The sequence below is a fragment of the Gymnoscopelus braueri genome, assembly GCF_963280865.1.
Source record: "Gymnoscopelus braueri genome assembly, chromosome: 23".
Taxonomy (NCBI): domain Eukaryota; kingdom Metazoa; phylum Chordata; class Actinopteri; order Myctophiformes; family Myctophidae; genus Gymnoscopelus; species Gymnoscopelus braueri.
Genome location: NC_137625.1, coordinates 14905506 through 14932451, shown reverse-complemented (window position 1 = coordinate 14932451; position 26946 = coordinate 14905506). Strand labels below are relative to the sequence as shown.

At 39.8% G+C, this 26946-nt stretch overlaps 2 protein-coding genes across 3 annotated transcripts; both read left to right on the top strand.

Moving 5' to 3' along the window:
* The first annotated feature begins 4582 nt into the window (after positions 1–4582).
* LOC308079515 (uncharacterized protein) lies at positions 4583–10296 on the top strand. 2 transcript variants are annotated; one of them, XM_080421063.1, is made up of 7 exons: positions 4583–4673; positions 4983–6026; positions 6386–6481; positions 6632–6838; positions 7845–8033; positions 8449–8563; positions 10045–10296. In XM_080421063.1, exons 1-7 carry the CDS (start codon positions 4652–4654, stop codon positions 10151–10153), a joined length of 1782 nt encoding a protein of 593 aa, XP_080277189.1. In that variant the 5' UTR covers positions 4583–4651; the 3' UTR covers positions 10154–10296. The 2 variants fall into 2 exon arrangements, with proteins under 2 accessions (XP_080277189.1, XP_080277190.1); XM_080421064.1 differs by lacking the exon at positions 6632–6838.
* Positions 10297–16129: 5833 nt separating this feature from the next.
* LOC308079387 (uncharacterized protein) lies at positions 16130–17921 on the top strand. The gene is made up of 4 exons (XM_080420846.1): positions 16130–16244; positions 16635–16783; positions 16875–17054; positions 17794–17921. The coding sequence occupies exons 1-3, from the start codon at positions 16132–16134 to the stop codon at positions 17051–17053; spliced, it is 441 nt and encodes a 146-aa protein (XP_080276972.1). The 5' UTR covers positions 16130–16131; the 3' UTR covers position 17054; positions 17794–17921.
* Positions 17922–26946: the final 9025 nt, after the last annotated feature.

Below are 26946 nucleotides of genomic sequence, written 5' to 3'. Positions count from 1 at the left end.
TTTTTGTTTGTCCAGAGATAAAGGTACTTTTTACTTAAGTAAAAGTATTAATACTGCAATGTAGAAGCACTCTCTGTTACGAGTAAAAGTCCAGAATTCAACATTTACTTGAGTAAAAGTATTGGCATCAAAATGTACCAAAAGTAAAAGTACTCATTTTGCAGACTGTCTCATTTCTCAGGTTTCAAATGTATAACAAGTATACAAATCTTTTGAGCGTTGTGAGCTTGTAGATCTGCTTTTTTCAAATGGCTAAAGTTTAAATGGAGCTGAAGTGGTTAATGTATGTTTTGTAGTAATCAAAATCTACAAAATAACTAGTAACTAACGTTGGCATACAATTGTAGTGGAGTAAAAGTACAATAGTTTCCTCTGAGATGGAGTGGGGTAGAAGTAAAGGTATTGAATTGTAAATACTGAAGAAAGTAAAAATACTTAAGTACAGTACTACACCACTGCAGATAATGCTTTTGAGGTATTTTTTATTTACTGGAGTATTTTCAATACTTTTACTTCTACTCCACTACATCTCAGAGGCAAATATTGTACTTTTTACGCCACCATTGTTTTGGGAAAACTTTAGTTACTTTGTAGATTTTATTACAAAATAAACTGTACCCACTTCAGCCCTATATACATTTCGGCGATTTGAAAATAACTTATCTAAGCTACTTTTTTCCACCACTGTGTAAAAAAAAAAACACACACACACAAGCTTTATCGTTGTTGTTTGGTCCAGAGGAAACGTGAAATAATTATACATGGCTGCTCTATTTGTTTTCTTTTTTTCTTTCTGTGACCACACCACCAGAAAGCAGAATGCTCTTCAAGTCCTCACTGATGCTTCAAAACAAGGCCTTGGCTGACGACGTCACCGCGCTGAAGGTCAACAACCGGCTGCTGCAGGTCCAAAATGTGGCCCTGCTCAAAGAGCTACAGGCTATCAAATTTGACCTGGCCACCAGCAGAGGCAATGAGAGAAGCCTGGTTGGTGTTATTATCACAAATAATACGTCATGTAGTCCTTTTTCATGTCGTCATGGGTTAAACCCTATACATTTTGCTTTCATATGGCATAGGCACACAGTGTTCAACCAAAGGGAAGAGATTGTTTTCAATTCAAGTGTCACTTTTATTTGACATGTTTTTTTTTCTCTCTACAGTTGGTCATCCTTAATGATCTGAAAACCCACGTGGACAAGACAACTGTCCTATCCTCAGATCTCCAAGCCCACGTGGACATGATGATTGGCCGGGTCTCTCCTCATGCTGTAAGGGCATTTCTCTCAGACTGTGCAAATGAATGATTCTAGTTTAAAGGGATAGTTCACCCCCAAAATGCCTTTTTTTTTCCTCTATAGATTAATCACCCAATGGAGACTTCATGGATATTTGTTTTGTTTTTGACGCATTCCTAAGCCAATAATTTGATGACCAGTGGACCGGTAGGCAGCGGTTCCGGTAGGAGACACAAAGGCGACTCTTTGTGACTCCTACCGGAACTGCTGCCGGTCATCCATGGGGTGACTAATCAATAGCAAAAAAGTCATTTTGGCGGTGAACTATCCCTTTAACTTCTAAACACGGAGCACTTGTATTGTGTGTGTGTGTACTCTTATTTTTTTCTCTCTACACCAGTGGTGTGGTAAGTTTTCAGGCTGTGACCCCCCCCCCCCAAATTATCATATTTGAACTGGGGACCCCCACCCTGATAAGCACTTGGAATTGTAAGAGTTGAGTCATTACATTTAGTTGGGCTCGGTTCCACAGATAAAGATTGTGAAAATAGCCAAACTACAAGCTCACAACGCCTCGCACTGAGAGGCGTTGTGTGAGCTTGTTGGTTTGTTTACTGTTGAGTGGGAAAACAATGTTGCTAATCATCTGGGGACCCCCAATACAATTTGGACCCCCATTTTGGGAACTACTGTACTACTCTACAAGATCCACAACCTGTCGCGTTGCGAGCTTGTAGACTGGCTATTTTAGCTTTTTATTTTTAAGCCTTTTTGCAATGGGGGCCTGCAGTCGGAGGCCATGGCTATTTGGGGGTCCTTGGCATGGAAAAGCTCTAGATATAATCTTCACTGTCCTGTATGAATATATATATATATATATATATATATATATATATATAATGTGATTTTAGGGGAGGAGGCTTCAGAATAGTGGTGGGAAAAACAGTTCATTTCGGTGAACGAACGATTTCGTTCACGGTAAAGATTCGTTCAAATGATTCGTTCACGTTCTCGTTCAGTAGCGCTTCCGGTCCCGGGGGAGCGTATGCGATGCGCTACGCTAACTGCATGCAACTGTGTGCATCTGATCCCACTGACATGACTGCACAGTCTGTACAGAAACGCAGCACTGTCATTCACGATCTAATTGCACCATCTTCTTTGTAATATAATGTGTAGAAGTAATAAATTACTGCAATATATAATGTAAAGTTATTTTTATTTGTTGATAATTATTTATAATAATAATAATTTTATACAAAGCAGCCCAAGTCAGTACACTCACATGACTATCGATTTCCATCCATGTCTTTAACTACTATTAACTTCATGAATTGTAGCTGTAGCATACTATTTGCATCTTCTACTCAAACTAAAACGTGTTAATTGACCTATCTGTCCTTTGTCTAGGAACATGCATATTTCTTTTGATACTTAAATGTGGTGCTAACACTATCTGTCTTTTGTCCAGGAACAACAGTAGGCTACCTTTATTTCAATTCAAATAGCAATACGCATGCATGTCTATACTGAAACTCTACAGCACAGCTTTCTGTCTGTCTGATGGTCTGTCGCGGGAGGAATAACAGCCCGCCCGTCGTGTGTGCGGGGGGGGGAGGGGGGGCATGAACGAAACCGTGAACGCAGCAGTTTCGAGTCATGAACGTGTTCGCTCACGGCAAAGAACTAGTTCTTATGAACGGATCGATCATGACCGACACATCACTACTTCAGAATATACGCCCAACATTACTGGGCATGATGTGATTGTGTTTGTGATTTCTCAGGACCCTCCCGAACGATCTGATGGCTGCAGCAGGCAACCTGTTGACACCACCGGTGATGACAACATTCACCTGGAGAGGTGAGAACATTTAGTAAGCAGTGGTGGTACAAGTATTCACATGCTCCTGGGTATGCTCTCATTTCAGGGCCTTCTGATTTTGACATCTTAGAGTGGTCAGAATATGAACTCATTTACTAATCTGTCAAGACAGATTCTGTCAGCACTGACCCCCTTTGTCTCTCCCTCACTCAGTGGTCAACACCCAGTTCAGTTGCCTCCTAAGCCAGGTCTCCCAACGCGTGACCTGCAACAAGCCAGTGATTTCCACGGTGGGTCCACCATCTCTACTGGTACTAGTGAGAGTATTAACTGAATTTACATTTGGTGCTTGAAATTTTGGGAACCGGTTAATACTTTCTATATTTCTGGATAAATATGACTTGAAGCATCATCACATTTTCACATAAGTCCTTAAAGTAGGCTATATAAAGGGAACCCAATTAAACAAATGAGACAAATATTATACTACTACATTTATATATTGAGGAAAATATAGTCAAAACCAGTGAGTTTGAGCTGTGTGATTGAAACAACCCGATCTCCAGAGATTACCGTAACATTGCACGGAACGAGTGCACTTCATTCCGTGGATAGCCGCCTCGGAACTCCCGAATTGCGTGCATATGGTACGGCGCTCCCTTTGTGACAACCATTTCGGAGGCGCGCAGTCACAGGCGAACTGTCACCCCGTGAAGGACCACCGAGGGAGCTAAGGCGACCGAGTTGCCGTCCTGAACGGTGGGACGTTCGCCTGTGCCTACTCAGCGCCGTTTGAGTTATGTACCGATAGGCACAGAATCGTAAAATGTTTTTGTGGGGACTGCTCTGCTTCCGGGTTTTTCCGGGTTGCGACTAGTTACGCCCACCGTGGGACTCGCCGTACATATGCACGCAATTCGGGAGTTCCGAGGCGGCTATCCACGGAATGAAGTGCACTCGTTCCGTGCAATGTTACGGTAATCTCTGGAGATCAGGCTGCACCCGACTTAAAATTTCACCTTCAAATAACTGGTCTGTGAACCAGACCTTTGCCATTCATAGATGTGTAATATTGGACCATATTGCAGTTTGTGAAAATCAGATGTTTTATGCAGAATTATACACACTTATAAAGGGTTCACAAACTGTATTGCACCACTGTACATCTATCACTGCAGCCTTAAAGGGATATTTCACTTTCAAACATGTTTGTGGTCATTTTAAAGTTTCATCCCAGACAGTTTATAAGTTGCTTCAAACCCTTTAACCATGTTCGCTTCATCGAAAACACCCGTCCTTGGTTCTGGTGAGGGGGGCCGTGTTTTTTCAATTACTTTTTACATTTTCTTTCATAATTCTTTGGAAGATAAAAAATAATAAAATAAATGAAACTTTCAACATGGTTGAAAGTGAAATATCCCTTCAATCTGTTCAAGCAGGTTTGCGTGACTTTTTTTTAATTGAATGTTTTATTTTCACAGATGGCAGAAGTGACTTGGGTAGTCCTTTGGGTGTGGAGGTGCAGGCTGACCGGGGAAGAGTACTCCAGTCTGACATCCTACGGGGACCTGACAGGAGGAAAGCACAAATGTTCCTTCAGCCTGCGTTCGGTAGTAACTCTGCTTTCTGTCTTCAGAAGGGTCACAATTATTACATCACATCATCGTCTAATCGCAAATTATTTGATAATCATAATTTTTTAATCGTTTACTTATGTATTCCAATATCTTTTCAATATTCCAGCATTTTTTTTGTCAGTCATTTCTTTGCATATTTAAGTTATTTGCCCTTCGTGGTGTTACAAAGCCAAAAAGAAATGTAATTTTTATTCATGTTCCAGTGTTCAATGCCAAAAATCGTTAATCGCAATTACTTGTATGACAATTAATCGTCAACTTTAACTTTTGTAATCGTGACAGCCCTACACACCTCCCCAGTTGCCATCACGTGTGAGGAGTCGCCATCACTTGCCCCTGCTCAGGTTATTGACCCTCCTCCAAGTAGCATGGCTGCTGACCATCCAGTTGGCACCATGCTTCTGAACGCGGAGATGGAGCTGACTGCGTCTGACGGCACAGAGATCATCACTGTAGAAAGCGCTGTCAAGAAGGAAAAGAAAGGCTCTGTGAAAAATAAGGAAAAGACTCAAGTGGGGAAAAAAGCATTGCTGCTGAAGGCTGGAAAAGAAAACGAAACGTTGACGGATCAAGGTGCTGCTGGTGACTGTGGGGCTGAGCGTTCAGAGGCGAGGAGCCCTGAAATGCAGAGTAAGCCCATTAGCACTTTGTTACAGATATGCAACCGTACGGAAGAGGTCCAGCCAGCCACGATACAGAAAAGTCTTATTGTCTCTCGCATTCCCAAATTAAGGCAGCGTCAGGCTTGTGACCTAAACCCTGAACCGAAGAGCTCCAGAGCCAAAGAACGTGCACAGAGCCAGATTCCAGAGGACTTTCAGAGGTTCGCTACTCGACAACGCCACTCGGATGACGCCGACAATACGCAGGAACATGAAACGGATGACAATGATAATATGCAAGAATATGACCCATGCCACGGCCAACAGTTGCATGATGCATGCTTGGCCTCTGCAGATACTGATGCCACACTCCAGTCATCAGAACCTAGTCACAGCCTTTCTCTCTGTGCCAACAAACCCCGTAGCACCAGAAAGCGAGTTAAGGAGATGACGCCTGCAGATCGTCAAGGATCATCCAGCGATGATGACAAAACCGCAGTAAAAGAGAACCTCATTGGCCTTTTGAGGGCCAAGAAGGCAAAGAATGAAAGTAGTGGAGAATTCAAGTCACACGATGACCGATGTCGTCTCCAGGACTCGTCGATGGATGCCGGCCCTGCTGACCCCGACCTGGACTTTGTGGTCCCTAGCCACCAGCAGCTGATCTCTGGCAGAGAGGCAGTGAGGGCGGTGCCTGTTGTAATTCCTGCTGAAGCATCTCCAGGTGCGTCAACATATCGCTGTCGTCGGGCAGAAACCTCTTAGCTCAATATTCTGTCTTTTTCCCCCCCGTAAATTAACGCCCTACTTGATCATACTACAGTGTCACACAAAAGTATCGAAAGTAGCAGATCTGCAAGCTCGAAGCTTGTAGATTTGCTTCTTTTGAATTTGAATCCTGAAAAGTAACAGTTTTGGACATATGAGGTTTCCACCCAATGGCATCGTTATACAGACATTTTAGTTCAACACTTTTTTCCCTCCATTCTGTATGTGGTTAAACCTTCAGTAATGATGAGAACGATCTTGGTTATATTTGTGTTTTTATGTAAAAACAAAAACGATATTTCTGTGTCATGGCAGAACTGACCAACACCACTATGGCCACAGATCATGGAGGTGCTGTTGGACATTCAAGAAGAAACAGACCAAGATGCAGAGAGACATTTGTTGTCTTAGGTAAACATAATGAGCCATTTCAATCGATTATGACAGCCCTGTTTTGGTTATACGGTACCTTAGTAACTATATGATGCGTGAAGATTTTCTTTTTTACTGTTCTTGTATGCAAAGATATGCATTCTCATTTCATCCTGTGTGTCATGGCAGAGAGACTGTCGACGTCACAAACCAGCACCAACACAGCTACAGATGATGGAGGCGTGAGGGAAGGACCTACAGGAGGAGAAGTCCACATTCCTTCCAGAAGAAACGGCAGAGCAAGATGCAGAGAGACATTTGTTGTCGCAGAGAACAATGAAAGTTCAGCCAGTGACACCCATGAAGACCCTGTAATTGCAGCTGAAGCATCTCAAGGTGTGATATGATGCATGCTTACTTACCAACATTAATTTTAGAGGTGGATATATGCCCTGGAGAGGAATGAAGGTTAGCCACAGCAAGACGGAATACATTTGCGTGAATGAGAGGAACCCAAGTGGAACGATGAAGTTACAGGGAGGAGTGTGGAAAAGAGGGTACGAAACATGTCAGGTGTGATGTGTGATAGGAGAGTATCAGATAGAATGATGTGAAAGGTGTACAAGACGGTGGTGAGACCAGCTATGCAGCTATGTTGTATGGTTTTTAGAGACAGTTGCACTGAGGAAAAGACGGGTAGCAGAGACTAAATGTTAAGGTTATCTCTGGGAGTGACAAGGATGGATCAGAGGGACAGCTGCATGTTAGATCTCTTGGAGATAAATCCAGAGAGGCCAGACTTGGAATGGTTTGGCCATGTACAGAGGAGGGATAGTGATGTATATCGGTAGAAGGATGCTTAGGTTGGAACTGGCAGGCAAAAGGCCTAAAGGACGGCCAAAGAGGAGATTCATGAATGTAGTGACTAGTGAAAGAGAACATTTAATTTTTTTTTTTTTTTATGAGCCCTGTTTTAACCAAGCACAAGAATGCTTGGTTATACCGTAACTATATAATAAGTGATGTTTTTCTTTTTTTACTCTTTTGCAAAGATAATTATTGATTCTCATTTCATCCTGTGTCATGGCAGAGAGAATGTCTTTTAGGTATTAAAAAGGCTTTGTCATTTCACTATCATCTGGGGTCCAGGGTCCCCAGATGACAGTCCACAGACAATCCACAGGTTGAGAACCACTGCCGTAGAGGACCACATTTCTGATGTGGTCAGTCCATGTGACACCTAGTGGCATTCTTGTGTAGACTCTATTCAGGGCCCTTTCCAGTTGATAGAAAGTTTGTTGTTGTGGTTATTGTGATAGAAAGTTTGTTGTTGTGGTTATGTTATACTATATGTAAAAAACTAATAGCAATAATTCTCATTTAATCCTGTGTGTCATGGCAGAGAAAATGTCGACATCACAAACCAGCACCAACACAGCCACAGATGATGGAGGCGTGAGAAGAGCAGGACTTACAGGAGAAGTCCACATTCCTTCTAGGTGCAGAGAGACATTTGTTGTCCCAGAGAACAACAATGAAAGTCCAGCCAGTGAAACATATGAAGACCCTGTTCCAGCTGAAGCATCTCCAGGTGTGATATGTTAGAGCATTGGTTCTTAAAGTGGGGTCCTGGGGGAAGGGGTGTACCCGGGGAGGTGTTGTGAGCTTGTAGATCGACTATTTTTGGCAAAAGTTCTCAGAATAGGGATTCTAGGGTTCAAGTGGCTAATGTAAAAAAAATCCTATCAAACAAAGATTTGACTGCCCCCTTGTAGTAACTCTGAGCCCCTGTTGAAGACTCCTGAATGTTTCATTCTTTCACCAAATCAAGTGCAAATTATCTAAGTCATGTGACAAATGTCTTTCAAACAGGTTTTTGATATTCCATCCTGTTTGTAACATTCTTGGAACTCTTGTCCTAGTCTTTCTTTAGCCACATTTGTGTTTCATATAATGACAGTTGGCAAGATTGCTTTTGTGAATTACATTTTGCTTTCCTACAACAGAGAGGGTGCCAACGGCGAGTGAGGAGGATAGTAATGTGGCCTCGGATAACGGCGCCTTGAGGCCACAGAGGAGACGCCATGCCGCCATTAATTACAAGGAACCACCGATCAATTGGTACGTTTTCTTTTTTTTAAGGTGATCAAAAAGGAACGTTGCATTATTGGTATCCCCCCTGACTCTTACGAGATCGTCACAGAGCAACTTACCATACTGCAGTGCAATGTGAATTACATTTGCACTGCTCAGGTTTTTAACCCATTCAATCCGGGAAAGCATCCGTGTTTTTGATTGAATATTTTATTAGGCAAAAAAAAAGGAAAACGGCAAGGTTTTAAAATACTTTGTCTAAAAGGTCCATTCATAAAAGTCCTTGCGGTCTTGTTTCCAACTTTTTGGTATTCAAATTCATAGACATGTATAGAGGCACCACAGTTCAAATATCAATACAAGAAAACGGAAAAAGAGAACACTAATGTACAATAAAAAAGGGGGATAAAATAAAAAGCTATATGTACAAGAACGGGGGGGGGGGGGGGGGGAAATAGTACTACCTCCTTTTTTGGCCTCCTGTAAGGTGAATTTTCAGGGCTGTTTTTAAAAGAGCCCAGCGAACTGCACTTTTTGAGGGAAGGGGTTAGGCTATTCCAAACCTGGGTGGCAGTGTCATTTTAGATTATAGCTAAATACCAACATAAGTTTAGAACAGTGGTTCTCAAAAATAGCAGGCATACAAGCTCGCAGCGCATCACAATCTGCTATTTTTCAATTTGTTTTGAAAAATCCTAAGTGTTTGAAAACTATTTTCTAACACATCTTCGCTTCTGGGGGGTCCCTTGCACAAATCATTTTTAGATTGGGGGGGTCCGCAGCCAAATACATATCAATTTGGGTGTCCTTGGCACGTAAAAAGTTGAGAACTACTGATTTGGAAGGAATTTGTAGAATCTACCTCAGGTCTTAACCCATTAAGACCTGGAACGCATCTGTGGCCCTTTTTGATTTGAGCTAAAAAGCATTATTTTACACTTTGGCTATTCAAAAATACAGAGTGCCGCGCTACGAGCTTGTAGATCTGCTATTTTTGAAAACGTGTGCAAATCTTTGAATGTAGTTTTAAAGCGTTTTTTTTTTTTTTTTTACTGAAATCTTTACTTCTGGGGGTCCCTGGAACAAAGATATTTTGAGATGGTGGTCCGTGGCCAAATACATAATGTTGGTGGTCCTTGACATGAAAAAGTTTGAGCACCACTGATATAGAAACAAAGGTTTTTTCAGAATACTGTTTGGATTTAGAAGGCATTTGTAGAATCGACCTCAGGTCTTAATGGGTTGAAAGCCCTGAGGAGCACTTTTAGTTTTAGCTTCGTACTACCACGGTGTAATGCTGTGAGTTTTGTAAAGTCCTTTGTCCGCACTGCCATATAACTTATTTCAACAGGGCAGCGGTCTAAATGATGAACTGTGCTGTAGTGTGTGTGTGTGTGTTCTGTGGCTATCCCCTCAGTTTTGTTGTCCTTTATATTTTCTCCTTTGCTTGTTTGACTGGAAATATAATGCACAAGAGTCCTAAATTATGATTTTTCTCTTTTGATTAGCAAAATGAGGCGTGGAGACAAAGGGACCGATTCGCAGTTCCTGAGTTCTCCGGTATTCAAAACTAAGAAGAAGGAGAAACCAAAGAAGAAGTCTTCACATACTTCGTAACTTGTCTTTTGTTGATGGCCAGTTATGCAAATGGCCTAATAAAACCTGGACAGTAGTTCTGCCATCAGGCCAGGGTCCCTGGATGTTTAGAATTTTAGAACCTACCTGAGATGTTTAATAGCAAAGTCACAGTTTATGCTAAGTCTCCTTTGAAAGCTATTAGAATTTTTTACAAAATCAGTTTTAATTAATTTTAAATCAGCCATTTTATTGGGCCTACATTTAAGGCACTTCTCATTCTGGTTGTTTTAGCGTACTGGTTCTCAGTACTGCATTTGATTTGTGTTGCATTTTTCTTTAATATTGTCAATGTTTTATTAAAGGACTTTTGTTTATTATCACCGCCTCATATACTATGTATTTGTGTTTGACTGCCATCCAATCTCAAAGCATACTTATTTACACGCACATCGACGGTGGATGCTGGGCCAATGAAACTAATATGAAAAGAGGTAGAGCCCGCACACCACTTTCCAGGTAAAGGATTTACTTAATTATTTGCGACAACGTTTCGATACCTACTACCTACTTCACCCCTATATACATATCGTCTCTGTGCCCAGTAAAGATGCTGGGGGCCGGGCACCTGAGCTGAGCTTCTGCCATGCTGCCTCTTGATATACCTTGGTAAAACGGATGTAAAATTCCATCCTCGCTTTCTTTATGTTATGAATTACTTAAAACTTTGTTGGTCTTCCGGTCACAAGGTGCACAGACAGCTCTCTGACAATAAAATGGGTTTGCTCTTGCCTCTCTTGCCAGACCCAGGGGCTGACCATGGTTGGACACCCAACTCCCTTTTTAGGCCAACACTTCCATCTAGTGGTGACTCAGAGTTCTGGCAGCCTTATTTCACTGCCAGCATGCATTTCAGGGGCCAGTTGCACCACCTCATACAAGTTCAAACTTAGCCTAGTTATAGCTTAACCCATTCAATCCGGGGATGCATCTGTCATTTTTAGATTTCTTTGGCTATTAAAAAATAGCACCGAGTGCTGCGCTATGAGCTTGTATATCTGCTATTTTTGAATAGCCAAAGAAATCTAAAATGACACATACTTTCCTGGCTAAATTGGTTAAATGGCTTTTTAAAAGCCATTTAAGCTATAACTAGGCTAAGTTTGAACTTAGTATGAGGTGGTGCAACTGGCCCCTGATGTCTACAAAATAGGACTGCATGGCACAACATGATATTTCTGCCTACACATTATCTACATGTATTCATGAAATACATTTGCAAGACATAAAACAACATATAACCATGCTTTTATAGTTTAGGCTAAACTGTAACGCCAATAATGTAGCTAATGCTACACCCTGCCAATAACAACATTCAACCAGGCAGAACACATTAATCTCAGAAGTTTTCAAATAGTTGTAGAGGAGTACAAAGTACAATAGTGGCCTCTGAGATGTAGCAGGCTGATATAATAATAATCCTCTGAACAGAGCGAATCAGCCTGGATTCCAGGTTGGAGATGTAATGAAGTAATTAAGTAAAAGTACATCAAATGGTACTTGGTTAAAATAAGTGTTATGATCAATAAAGGTCTATCTAATCATGATCAATAAACATATATTGTATAATTATGTATACAATTGTGTTTCATAAACATACATGTCATTGTGCATCAATACTAAGCTATTAAAAATAGACAGATTAATATATTCATGCTTTTATTTTAAACATACATGTACAGGGTACAGTGAGTAGGGTGGCCGCACTGCCATTTATAAACATACCTTATTAACTGAGAACAAAATGTCAATTTCACAATCATGTATACAAGCTATTCAAAATGGACATAATTATAATTATGTAATTTATAGATATCATTTATTTAATACATAAATGTGGAAAATATTTTAAAAATATATATATGTCTAATATATGTCTAATCAAGCAACAATTTCGCGGACCCCCTGCAGTACCTCGCGGACCCCCTAGGGGTCGCGGACCCCTGTTGAAGACTTGCACTAGGCCATTATGAGCACTTTAAACCTTTACTGTATACATTGAAAATAGCCGATCTACAAGCTCACAACGAGATCTGCTATTTAAAAATGTGAAATATTGAGGATTTTTTTAAACACTAACACCACAAATCTGGTACGGGGCTCCCTGGCACAAAATATTTTCAGATGGGGGTTAGGGACAAATACATATTCCTTTAAGGGTCCATAGCCTAAACATAATTGAGAACCACTGGTTAGAATAATTTTAAAATTGTGAAGCCCAAGTCCAAATAATCAACTACACTTTAGAAAAAAGCCCCAAAAAACGCAACCACCAACTACCAATATTTACAAGCAACTTCACAGAAAAATAAGCCCAAAGTCTTCACAAGTAGTTAATTCAAATGTAGTGTTTTATAGTATTAGTGTTAACAATTATTCTAGTAGGATACACTTTTTTAATTTGTCGCGACGATGGGCCGTTCCTGTGCATTCTTTGAATGTAAGGCTACTTCAGGGCTCCATGCCTTCCCAAAGCACCGTGAGAAAGCCGTACTGTGGTTGAGAGCTATGGGTCGGAATGTCTCAACCAACACCCAGGGAATGTTTGTCTGTAACAAACATTTCTCCGCCGAAAGCTACGAGAACTACGGCATGGTCCAGTTGGGTTATTCTGCAACAAGTCAGCTGCGACTGAAGGCCGATGCTGCACCGAATCCTGCAGCCTTTCTCCTACCATCAAATTCAGTGTATTAGCCTTCATTATTTGAATTGGAGAAGTCAACGTTATCTCTTATGTGTTATCAGTAACGCCAAGACTACTACAGTTCAATGAGAAGTAAATTTCCCATCAAAAGAAATACTCCAGTGTCCAGTCCACACAGATCATGTTTACTTTTGCATTGTGAATGTATACTTCGTCGTACAACGTGGCCGTGCGCCCAAAATAGCAGATCTACAAGCTCACAACGCATTGCGTCAGCGACGCGTTGTGAGCTTGTAGATCTGCTATTTTCGATGTGTATAGCTGAGAGAAATGAAGCAGGGACCCCCACTACATATTGTATAGATGAGAGAGATGAAGCAGGGACCCCCACTACATATTGTATAGATGAGAGAAAGATGAAGCAGGGACCCCCACTACATATTGTATAGAATTGTGTTGCAGATTAACATTTTCATAGATTTCATAGCTTCATAGAGTTGTTTGACAACACTATCATCAATGCTGTGTAAATTCATGCTTATTTGTTTATTTGCACGTCATGGATTCATGTATTTTAGTCCTCAATACTTAGTCTGTACTTGGTCTGCTACCCCCCCTCCCCCCAACCAAACCTCTTTACAGAAAATAGCCGATCTACAAGCTTGTAGATCAGCAATTTTTGGAAAATGCTCCTACCAGAATAGCTGGGGTTCAAGTGAAAAAAGTTTAAAAAAAAGAAGTTCCAAACACAAAGATTTGGTGGTCCCCCTGTAACTCTGGGGACCCCCGGCCCCTAGGGGTCCGGACCCCCTGTTGAAGACCCCTGTTCTAACTTTTTTTGTCCTGAACTGATGCAAAATATGAGTGATGCAATAATATAACTATGCAAAATATAACCTATAATAGATATATAAATATAGATGTATATATAAAATATTAAAAAAAATATAAATATTATTATATATATATATATATATATATATATATATATATATATATATATATATATATATATATATATATATATATATTATAATAACAATTAAAAATAAATAATATATATTAAATAATTTATATATATATATATATATATATATATATATATATGTATATATTGTTATTATTATATATTTTTTTAAATTATTGTAATATATATATATATATATTTAATTATAATATATATATATATATATATATATATATATATACAATAATATGTTATTATATATATATATATATATATATATATATATATATATATATATATATATATATGTATGTGTTATTATTATTATTTTTCTCTGCACTATATCGGATGCAAAATATTAGTTGTGGTGAACTGATTTATGTATTATTTGCCCATGTCTTCTATCATTGTCATTCACAAATTAATAATTTGGTGTCAACTGATCAGGTGATTTACAATAATTGTATTTACAATTACAACAGCCTAAGGTATGCCAGGAGATGGGATGCCAGACAGAAACACCTGCTTCCAGGGACGTTGGCTGTCAAACCTCTCCTGACAGGAGGGATATTGGTGTGCAATACCGCAAGAAGCCTGAAAGAAGAAGCAAGAGTGAGTTTATGTCTCTGTTCATACAGTATAACCCCCATATTTGTGCTATAACTAATGTCTTAATTTGTGAGTAATCCCTTTTGTAATGTCTGCTGTCATAGGTACTCAAGTCATCCAACGGGTCAAACACAAAGCGTGCAGCACTGATCCTGTAATAACACTTGTGCAAGGTAGGGCTGTGTGATATGGCCAAAATATGTCACAATATCTTTATAACTTTCATCAGTATAACAATATTTGATGGTATAGTGTTCCAATTTAAATTATAATGTGATATTGTATTGTTTTATGTCACCTGAGGACTGCATTTACTAAGTGGACACCTTGTTGTCTCTGATTATTAGTGAACACTGCTTTCAAGATGTTGTTATTTTGTGCTTGAAATGGTTTGAACCAGATTCATGTTTGGGGTCACGGAAGGGTCATGCTATACCTGAACAAGAAGGTTTTAGTGTAGTCTTGAGATCAATCAGTAGTGCACATAGTTGTCTGTCTGTCTGTCTGTCCTTTGTATAGTATGTAACTGACCCTGTGACTGTGATTTTAACTGCTGGGTTCAAAATGAGCTGAAGATAATCTTTGTACCCTGGTGGTGTACAGTTTTCATGTAAATATGAATAAAGGCAACGTTTCACTTTGTCTAATGTTGGACTCTACTCTTATATTAGATCTACAGCAAAGTCCGCTGGCAGCCTCCACTCCAGTTTCCACTCAAGCCTCCACTTCTGACCTCTCTACACTCACCTCTCCTGCCAAAAGGCCAAGAACAGAGGTCGACCCTGACTATCGGTTAGAGGAGACGGGTTCCTCAGCCTACAATGACAGGTAAAAGTATTCATCATTAGTATTTATCATTTTACTTTTCATGGAGAAATTATATTTTACAAACTTTACAAGTTTGTTAAAATGTACATGCATACCATCATCTGTCATTACAGTTATGGAAACTATTCTGATTTGTAATTTCAGAGCAACGAGGTGGGAAATAGCGCGCGGATGGAGAAGGAGGGGCTTATAAAGAGTCTTGACCACCTGAAAGCGAATGGGCTCAGTACTATTAAATCAATAGTTACTGACAGGCATTCAGGGGTGATGAAGTTCCTGAAATCGAAGCCCGAGATTGACCACCGCTTAGATCCATGGCACATGGGAAAAGGTATCCATAATTTGCTTGAATATTGTGCAATGTGCAGTAAACATATTAGTCTAATTTACCATGCTCAACCTGTGCTTCCACAACAGTGAGTCTTTGTTCCAAAGATATAGGATGACTCTGTATTTTATGTGTAGGAGTTGGTAAGAAAATTGATGCTCTTGCCAAAACGAGGGATTGCAAAGAACTTGGCCACTGGAAGAAAAGTGTGGTCAACCATTTCTATTGGTGTGGCTCCTCATCGTCATCTGGGAGGGAAATTGTAGCCAAATGGAAGTCGGTGGCAAATCATGTGCAGGACGTTCACACGCACGATGATGAAGACTTTCCTGAATGCCTCCATTCGCCTCTTGTGGGTGACCAGGCCAGACAGTGGCTCAAACCAAGTATGTACAGAATTCTTTGATGCAACATTGGCAATTTATTTGACTTTATTTGCACAAAATGATGGTAACATAAATTACATTTACTTCGTTTTTCTTTGTTACAACTATTACTGAACCAAGTTATCCTTATGTGTGACAGGTACTGCTGCATGTGAAAAGTTGGCTGATATCATCAAGGCCCCCAGGCTGTTGAAGGACATGGAGAAGATGAGCTGTGACTTTCAGACCTCTTCCATAGAGTCCTTTCACAGCATGATCCTGAAGTTTGCCCCAAAAAGTGTTTATTTTTCCTTCATCGGGATGTTGTGCAGGTATGGTCTATGTATTTGTTTGTTTTTAAATTTGGAATTGTATGCACTACTTTAGTGATTCTAGTTTTTTGTGAATAGCCTCCATATGGCCCCTCTCAATAACTTTTAAACCACATGAACCCTAGCGTCCCTATCCCGTTACATTACATAGCATCCCTATTTGTACATATTGTACAACACACGACAACATTGTTTTCCAATGAGTTATAGATTACAACAGCATTGTAAGCTACTAGCTCACAACACATCGCAACACTTGTTGTGTAGCTCAGCTATTTTCGGCAAAGAGATTTGGTTAATAACATTTTTGATATGCAAGACGGGTGAAAATGTTTCTTACATCGCATGTGTCTTCACATGTATGTGTACATGTGTCTTGTCCTATTTTAGAACTCAGTTGGCAGCCATTCACTACAACGAGAACGGCAAGCGGCTTCAAGCAACAACCAGTGATGGTGAGCTCAGATGGCACATCCTGTACCCAAAGTACAAGCAGGGGGACTACACAGTGCGACCCATGAAGACAAATCCCACATTTAGTAAGTTTTTGTGTTTTCATATTGGCAAAACTAGCAACCCCTCATTATATTAGATATTGCACTTTTTCACATTATCTTTCTCCTACTGCAGAATACATTGACAAGCTGCAGGATCTGGTTTTCAATGATCTGCTGGACCAGCCTGAGACCTACCAGGACCTCCTCAGGCAGATACCGGTTCCTGATTACCTTTGTACCCAGTTCTACCAACCAGACAAACAAGAGGCTGTGGCTCGACACTCATCACGCTTCTTTCTTTCAAATGGCTAAGGTGCAAATGATACATTTTGGACAAGTTTAAAGCTCTATATTGTGATAGAAATCATTGTTATAGTGTTTGTTCAACAGGGGTCTCTCCGTCTTTCCAGCTCTAGTATAAAATACATTTTCAGGTGAGATACAAATTTCATCAGGAGAAACCCCATTTATCAGATTCAATTTTGTAGTGTACCGGTAGTTCTTTCAGATTGGATGAAATAATTATCCCGACCTGAAAATTAATCTTAGAAAAATTAGACCTAAAACAAATTAGACCTGGAGATATGGTGATAAGGAGACCCTGCTCTGATTCTGAACAAAGACTCTATAGCAGTGGTTCTCAAACTTTTTTGTGCCAAGGACCCTCAAATTGACACATAATAGCCCACGGACCCCCAGTTGAAAAGATATGCCGGGGTCTCAACCATTTTAATTTCAAGGACCCCTTGAAGTTAGATATGCATTAGGCCATGGACCCCCATTTGATACCATTTTGATCTCGGGGACCCCCAATCTACATTGCAGTATCATCATCAGTGTTAATCCATTTGTACACTCTGAGTGTACAAATGGAACCAAATGGACCTGTTACACTCTCACTTACAGACACATAAGGGTCATTTTGGTTCCTAACTATTAATTTGGCTGGGGACCCCCTGGAACCGGACCTCACTTTGAAAACCACTGCTCTATAGCAATGACTACTCACAATATAGAGCTATTTTAATACTTATTTTACTGTCCTGCATTAGGGTCCAGAGCTCTACAGTGTTGCTGGCTCCGCTGTCACGCCACCCATATCGGTGACCTCGCCATCAGTTCCAGGTGCCTGACATAGGGCACGGTCAGCCTCATCTTTCTCTCTGAAGCTGTCTGAGACCCACCAGAGGCCCCCACAGAGGTCTACATGTCTGAGGTCATCATGGAATTGACAGGGACCCTTACTATAGTTTTGTGTTAGTCTGTTACTGCAGGGTTTTTCAATGTTTTTCAGACCAAGGACCCCTTAGCTGAGAAAGAGATGAAGCAGGGGACCCCCTACTACATATTGCATACAATTGTGTTACAGATTGAACTTTTCATAGATTCATACTCATTCAGCCTTTTTTGACGTGCTGTGTAAATTAATGTTTTTCGTCTGTATGTTGGATGTGCATTTGCAGACATTACCTCATTACTGAGTAAACTTGAACTTTGGCTCTGTACTTGGTCTGTTCTTTTTCCCCTCTACACCAAATCTCTTCACCAAAAATAGCGTGAGCTTGTACATCTGATATTTTCTGCTAATGTGTCCAGAATAGGAATGCTAGGGTTCAAGTGGTAATAAAAAAGAAGTTGCTATCAGACAAAGAGGACCCCCTGTTACTGAATAGAAAGCAGCACATTTCTGCCATTATGTGGTTTTATTTTGAACATAAGGACATCAAAACTTGACTAACTGAAATGTTATATGACCACAATTTAAAATAATCTGTTCAGGAGGGACTAATTGAAACATTTACTACATTTCTTATAGTAATATTTTTTTTTCTTCTTTCATAGCATGTTTTTAATTACTTAGTATTTCACTTTCATACCTTTTAGTAATGTAGCTGTCTCTTGCTCGGAAGTCACTGTAAATGATGGTAACCTCAGTGCGTCTCGAGCATAAAGGTTTTAAATATGAGATATACTAGCTATGGTTTCTTTACAGACATCACTAGTGTGGGAACGTGTTCTACCAATGAATGTAAAACAGAAATATTATTTTGGTAATGAATTGACAGTAAACAATGCTGAAGAGTAATTTACCAATCATTTATTGAAATCCAAGAGGGGGCATAAAACCTCGATACTGTGAATCGGGAGATTTAGGGAATTGTCTGATACGGGTCACCACACAGGAGGGGAGGACAACTCTGACTTGGGCGCCCAGGTAACCCCAACACCAACGGACAAAGTTCCTGTATCTCAGGTGCCTGTAACAGCTGCAGAAAAGCGAGAAAGAGGTTTAGTGTTAAATGGCTATTTGTCTACAATATTACACTGAATATATGTATTGCTCTTTGACGGGCACACAATATGTACTAACTTGTTTAAAATGGGGTCCTCCATCTCTCCATGATGATGCAGGTAGGTGCCATATACAGCCTGCAGCACGAATGGGTTCAGGGTTACAGCCTCAAACCCTGAGTGGACTGTCATACACTGCACCCCCCCCAACCTGATCGCATCTGTTCATGACCTGTATTTGGAAAGACATGTTTTTGGTCATTGATAATATTCTACATTTCAATTACCTATTATGATACAAAATGAGTTGGCCTATTATACTCCAAACATATATGGATTATGTTGACAGTAGCCTACAGTATTCAGGTCATGGGGGTATAAGCTGGCTGGGCATAATTATGTGATGCTTTAGGGCAGCGGTTCTCAACCTTTTCAGCCTGTGACCCCCCCCCCCCCATTTTTTTCTTTCATATCTGAATATGGGACCCCCCACCCTGACAAGTACTTGGAATTGTAGGGGTTGAGGCATTCGATTTAGATGTCTCAACAGATAATGAAAATAGCAGATCTACAAGCTCACAACACCTTTGTGAGCTTGTAGATCAGCTATTTTCAAAATGTTTGCCTCTTTCTTATATTATTTGACAATTTGGTCGAGGTTTGACCAGTTTTTATAATATACTTTGTTGTGTGTGTTTTGCAGGCTGTTGTGCATTTTAATACACAGAGACACACACACACACACACACACAACCCGAGCACGGTTTCATAGCAAGCTGCACTTGGTTAGCCGCGCCTCCTTCCGCGTTCGCAATCACGACTTCACTGTACCAGCTAGGTTTGTCATTTTTACTAGTTTAGTTGTTTTCGTGACACAAACAAACAGTACAGTTGTATCATAGAAAGCCCTCCCCTGGAGCCTAACGGACAACGTTGTTAACGTAACTTCTTGTTGTGAGCCCACTTAAGCTAGCTTTACAGTCCTCCTGTAGTCCTCCGAGATGTATAGTGGAGACTAGTAGAAGTAAAAGTATTGAACTTTGGAAATATTTAATACTCCACTAAAGTAAAACATACCTCAAAATTGTACTTAAGTACAGCACTTAAGTAAATGTACTTAGTTACTTTCCACCACTGGTTAACAGACACTGCAGACAGTACACCTGTATCCTATTAACGGTCAACTTCTTGCTAACGTTGTAATGGTTGACTAAAACTTGGGCTTTTGATCTCTATTTTTACGTTCTTTTTTTGACCTTTTAGCGTCATCATCATGTCACTGACGGGATGCCGTCCAGGACAGTGAGGCAGACTCTGGTGGCTGCTTGGAAAGTGAAGAAGAGAGTGTTCAGTAAGTGAAGTGTGACTTAATACATGCTTAAAAGCCAAAGACACAAGCTTTATTGTTTTCGTTTGTCCAGAGATAAAGGTACTTTTTACTTAAGTAAAAGTATTAATACTGCAATGTAGAAGCACTCTCTGTTACGAGTAAAAGTCCAGAATTCAAAATGTACTTGAGTAAAAGTATTGGCATCAAAATGTACCAAAAGTAAAGGTACTCATTATGCAGACTGTCCCATTTCTCAGGTTTCAAATGTATAACATGTATACAAATCTTTTGAGCGTTGTGAGCTTGTAGATCTGCTTTTTTCAAATAGCTAAAGTTTAAAAGGAGCTGAAGTGGTTAATGTATGTTTTGTAGTAATAATCAAAATCTACAAAATGACTAGTAACTAACGTTGGCATACAATTGTAGTGGAGTAAAAGTACAATAGTTTCCTCTGAGATGGAGTGGGGTAGAAGTAAAGGTATTGAATTGTAAATACTGAAGAAAGTAAAAATACTTAAGTACAGTACTACACCACTGCAGATAATGCTTTTGAGGTATTTTTTATTTACTGGAGTATTTTCAATACTTTTACTTCTACTCCACTACATCTCAGAGGCAAATATTGTACTTTTTACGCCACCATTGTTTTGGGAAAACTTTAGTTACTAGTTACTTTGTAGATTTTATTACAATACAAACTGTAACCACTTCAGCCCTATATACATTTTGGCGATTTGAAAATAACTGATCTAATAATCTACTTTTTTCCACCACTGTGTTAAAAAAAACACACACACAAGCTTTATCGTTGTTTGGTCCAGAGGAAACGGGAAATAATTATACATGGCTGCTCTATTTGTTTTCTTTTTTCTTTCTGTGACCACACCACCAGAAAGCAGAATGCTCTTCAAGTCCTCACTGATGCTTCAAAACGAGGCCTTGGCTGAGAACGTCACCGCGCTGAAGGTCAACAACCGGCTGCTGCAGGTCCAAAATGTGGCCCTGCTTAAAGAGCTACAGGCTCTCAAATTTGACCTGGCCACCAGCAGAGGCAATGAGCGAAGCCTGGTTGGTGTTATTATCACAAATAATACGTCATGTAGTCCTTTTTCATGTCGTCATGGGTTAAACCCTATACATTTTGCTTTCATATGGCATAGGCACACAGTGTTGAACCAAAGGGAAGAGATTGTTTTCAATTCAAGTGTCACTTGTATTTGACATGATGTTTTTTTCTCTCTACAGTTGGTCATCCTTAACAATCTTAAAACCCACGTGGACAAGACAACTGTCCTGTCCTCAGATCTTCAAGCCCACGTGGACATGATGATTGGCCGGGTCTCTCCTGATGCTGTAAGGGCATTTCTCTCAGACTGTGCAAATGAAAGTTTCTAATTGAAAGGGATAGTTCACCCCTAAAATGCCCCAAAATGCCTTTTTTTCTAGCGATTAGTCACCCCATGGAGACTTGAATTCATGGATTTTTGTTTTTGTCGCATTCCTAAGCCAATAATTTGATGACCAGCGGACCGGTAGGAGACACAAAGGCGACACAAAGGCGACACTTTGTGTCTCCTACCGGAACTGCTGCCGGTCATCCATGGGGTGACTAATCGACAGAAAAAAAGGCTTTTTGGGGGTGAACTATCCCTTTAACATCTAGACACAGAGCACTTGTATTGTGTGTGCACTCTTATATATTTTTTTCTCTCTACACCAGTGGTGTGGTTCCCAAGTTTTCAGGCTGTGAGCCCCCAAAATTATCATATTTGAACTGGGGACCCCCTCCCTGATAAGCACTTGGAATTGTAAGAGTTGATTTATTACATTTAGTTTGTCTCGGTTCCACAGATAAACATTGTGAAAATAGCCAAACTACAAGCTCACAACGCCTCGCACTGAGAGGCGTTGTGAGCTTGTTGGTTTGTTTACTGTCGAGTGAGAAAACAATGCTGCCCATTAAGCTAATCATCTGGGGACCCCCAATGCAATTTGGACCCCCAGTTTGGGAACTACTGATCAACTGATACAAGATCCACAACCTGTCGCGTTGTGAGCTTGTAGACTGGCTATTTTAGCTTTTTATTTTTAAGCCCTTTTGCAATGGTGGCCTGCAGCCAGAGGCCATGGCTATTTGGGGGTCCTTGGCATGGAAAAGCTCTGGATAGTCTAAATCTTCACTGTCCTGTCTGAATATATATATATATATATATATATATATATATATATATATATATATATATATATATATTCAAAGTGATTTTTGGGGGAGGAGGCTTCAGAGACAGAATATACGCCCAACATTACTGGGCATGATGTGATTGTGTTTGTGATTTCTCAGGACCCTCCCGAACGATCTGATGGCTGCAGCAGGCAACCTGTTGACACCACCAGTGATGACAACATTCACATGGAGAGGTGAGAACATTTAGTAAGCAGTGGTGGTACAAGTATTCACATGTTTTACTTAAGTAAAAGTATCAATACTGCAATGTAGAAATACTGTTACAAGTAAAAGTCCGAAATTCAAGCATATTTCCAATTATCAATTTCTAATCAATGGAGCAATTATTTTTTATTTCTTGTCCACCTTTTCGGAGTTACATCATGGCAAGGTAACTACACAACTCAAACCTCTACTAAAGTGGTCTTGCCTTTTAAGTACAGTACTTCAGTACTTTACACCACTGGCATTCAGAAATATGCTCCTGGGTATGCTCTCATTTCAGGGCCTTCTGGTTTTGACATCTTAGAGTGGTCAGAATATGAACTCATTTACTAATCTCTCAAGACAGATTATGTCAGCACTGACCCCCTTTCTCTCTCCCTCACTCAGTGGTCAACACCCAGCTCAGTTGCCTCCTAAGCCAGGTCTCCCAACGAGTGACCTGCAACAAGCCAGGATAGAGAACACCTCCACCAAGTCCAGTGATTTCCACGGTGGGTCCACCATCTCTACTGGTACTAGTGAGAGTATTAACTGAATTCAATTCATTCAATTTGGTGCTTGAAATTTTGGGAACCGGTTTGTACTTGCTATATTTCTGCATAAATATGACTTAAAGCGTCATCAGATCTTCACATAAGTCCTTAAAGGAGGCTAGATAAAGAGAACCCAATTTAACAAATGAGTCAAAAATATTAAACTAAAACGTTTATTTATTGAGGAAAATATAGTCAAACCAGTGAGTTGGAGTTGTGTGAATGAAAACACCCAACTTTAAATTTCACCTTCAAATAACTGGTCTGTGAACCAGACCTTTGCCATTCATAGATGTGTAATATTGGACCATATTGCAGTTTGTGAAAACCTGATGTTTTATGCAGAATTATAGACAATTCTAAAGGGTTCGCAAACTTTATTGCACCACTGTACATCTATCACTGCAGCCTTAAAGGGATATTTCACTTTCAAACATGTTTGGGGTCATTTTAACATTTCATCCCAGACAGTTTATACGTTGCTTCAAACCCTTTAACCATGTTTCTGTCAGGACAACTCATAAATAGAAAAGACAAATAATGAAGGATAAGATATATTTATTGAATATAAATGAGCAATATATTTATTATGGTTTGGCGATGAATTGGATCTGCTTTTAGGTACTCTGATAAAGCGCATTTCCCAACCATAGGGACTCAGAATCCCCCGTGCATAACAGCAGATCCAAAAACAACAGGTGGTAGCATGGGGTGGTGGAGGGTGAGCAGCAATTTTAGCAACAGCAATGAACAGCAGCGCAGCAGCAGCAATGGTGTGTGTGCAGCAAAAGCAAGCAGAATGAGAAGTGCAACCTTCCAGCTTAAATAGAGCGGTCTGAGAATGAGATGAGTGTGAATGTAGGGGTGTTCGATATTGAAAAATATACTATCACGATATTTTTCAAGAAATATCACGATAGACGATATATATCACCATAATTTTTTTATGTTCGTTTTTAGGATTATTATTATTGTATGATTATTAATAACATATATGATGATTAATTATATTATATGATTATAACATTTTATAAGATATGATCATGGGGCACGTATAATCAATATATTATATAATATAATGAATCATCATATCTTATTAATTAATGTGTTCACAGACAGGCTACATACAGATAGATAGATAGATGGATATAATATTCGTTCTTCTGCTGATAGATAGATATAGATATAATATTAGTTTTTATGCTGCTGATAGATAGATAGATATAGATATAATATTAGTTTTTATGCTGCTGATAGATAGATAGATATAGATATAATATTCGTTTTTATGCTGCTGATAGATAGATATGTAGATATAATATTAGTTTTTATGCTGCTGATAGATAGATAGATATATAGATATAATATTAGTTTTTATGCTGCTGATAGATAGATAGATGTAGATATAATATTAGTTTTTTATGCTGCTAACAGATAGATAGATAATATTAGTTTTTATGCTGCTGATAGATAGATATATATTCCTTTTTATCCAGCTGTTGCATCATGTGACATTCAGTGTAGGCTGCTTGATGGTGAGTTAGTAGTGTAACAGACTGCTTCAGACAGAACATCTGACAGTCAGTGGTGGAATGTAACTAAGTACATGTACTTAAGTACAAATTTGAGGAATTTTCACTTTACTGGATTATCTTAAATTTTCAGTACTTTTACTTCTACTCCACTACATCTCAGAGGCAAATATTGTTCTTTTACTCCACTACAATTGAGTTACTTTGTAGATTTGTATTATTACAAAACACACATTAACCACTTTATCCCTATATACTTCGGCTATTTGAAAATAGCCGATCTACACACTCACAACGCGTCGCTTTGCGACCCGTTGTGAGCTTGTGAGTATTTCTGCATTGTAGTACTGATACTTTTACTCAAGTACTTTTTCCACCACTGCTGACAGTAGCCTAGTATTACACCTACCTACCTACTAACAGTAGACTAGCAGGTCACACAATGGATCATTGATATGCATATGCATCTGTAACGGTTGATCTGCGTTGTGTTGTGTGAATCAATGAAGTTCCAGACCCCTCTCTTTGTTGACAGTTTATTCTGGATAATAGACACAATTCTCTTGTCAGAAACCTCTTTTGGTATAACAGCCTCAGCAGCACGTCTTGGGCAAATCTAATCAAGACTGGCCTATTCCAAGAATCAATAAACATACTGTACAACACAATACAATACAGTGAAATAAAACAAAACAATATGTACCTGGATATTAGACACAATTCTCTTGTCAGAAACCTCTTTTGGTATAACAGCCTCAGCAGCACGTCTACAACAGAATTAAGAGCAATTTGTTGTAAACCATATACTGTTTGGTTATGTCAAAATGACTAACTGAAAACATGTACAAAGCATCACTACTTCATGTAGGTACATTTAGCATGTTTAGAATGACCAGTATTCATCACAGTATCACAGTAAACACTTATTGAAAATATAGTGTGCTGAGGAACACATCTTTAGCCTGGTAAACCCCCCTCCCTCCGGAAATCTCATTTGCATTTGATTTCAGGAGGTCTGGGATTGCGCAGGGAGTAAAGCTGCCCGAACACTGCGTGTTCGAACCAATCAGCGGCTGCTAGTGGCGGGATCATCCAATCACCTGCCTAGTAGCTTGAAAAAAAGAGAAACCGTCTGTCATCGATTCTGCGACCGGAGTCTCAGATGGGAAGTAGGCTGTGAAACAAATGTGTCGCAAGCTTCTTCCATTTGACGGTGTCAGGTTAACACATCTTACCTTGGGCAAATCTAATCAAGACTGGCACCCCTCTAACATGGACACCTGTGTTACTCAATAAGGTGCCGCCCACTAACCAATAAGAAATGCCCTTACTTAATGAGCAAGTGGAACCCACTAATCTCTGTTACACATCCAGCCAGGTCGGCCATTCCTATGTTAATTCATGGTGTTGATAAGCTTTTGTAAGCGAGGTACGAATTGTTGTTTTTAATCGATACGCGAAGTCCGTCCATGTGCGTGCGTGCACTCTTTATGCGGGGACGGGACACCTTCGCTGTTTCACCCGCGTTTGGTTAAAAGTTATATCGAGTGCCGTTCGAACATTGCAAACTTTGCAATTAACTTTAGTTTGCACCGTGTCGGTTTTGGAATATCCAAAGAGCCTGACTCTCCGTCCATTACTGCTGTTGTGCAGACTTGACAAGACAAGAGCGACGATCGCCTCGCTGCCAAGAAGAAAGGGGGCGGGGACTTTGGGAACGTGTGTGATGAACACAACAGATCTTCAAGCAATCAATGCGGTCCGGACGTGCGGTCGAGACGTGTTGTTAGCTTGTAGATCTGCTATTTTTGGCGAACGAAACCGTCGTACTACAGAAGTATAAATGAAGGAATAGAACTGCAAATCATAGACTGTGCACTCACAGGATCTCAATGGAAACAAGACCGCAAGGACCTTTTTTGGACCTTTTAGACAAGTATTTTGCCTAATAAATATAAAAAAAAAAAAAAAACAGTGAGTGCACGTTCTATGACTAAGTGACTCCCTGTATGACTGAAATTTGATTTGATTTTTTTTTTTTGACGATATGTATGATATCTCTGAAAACG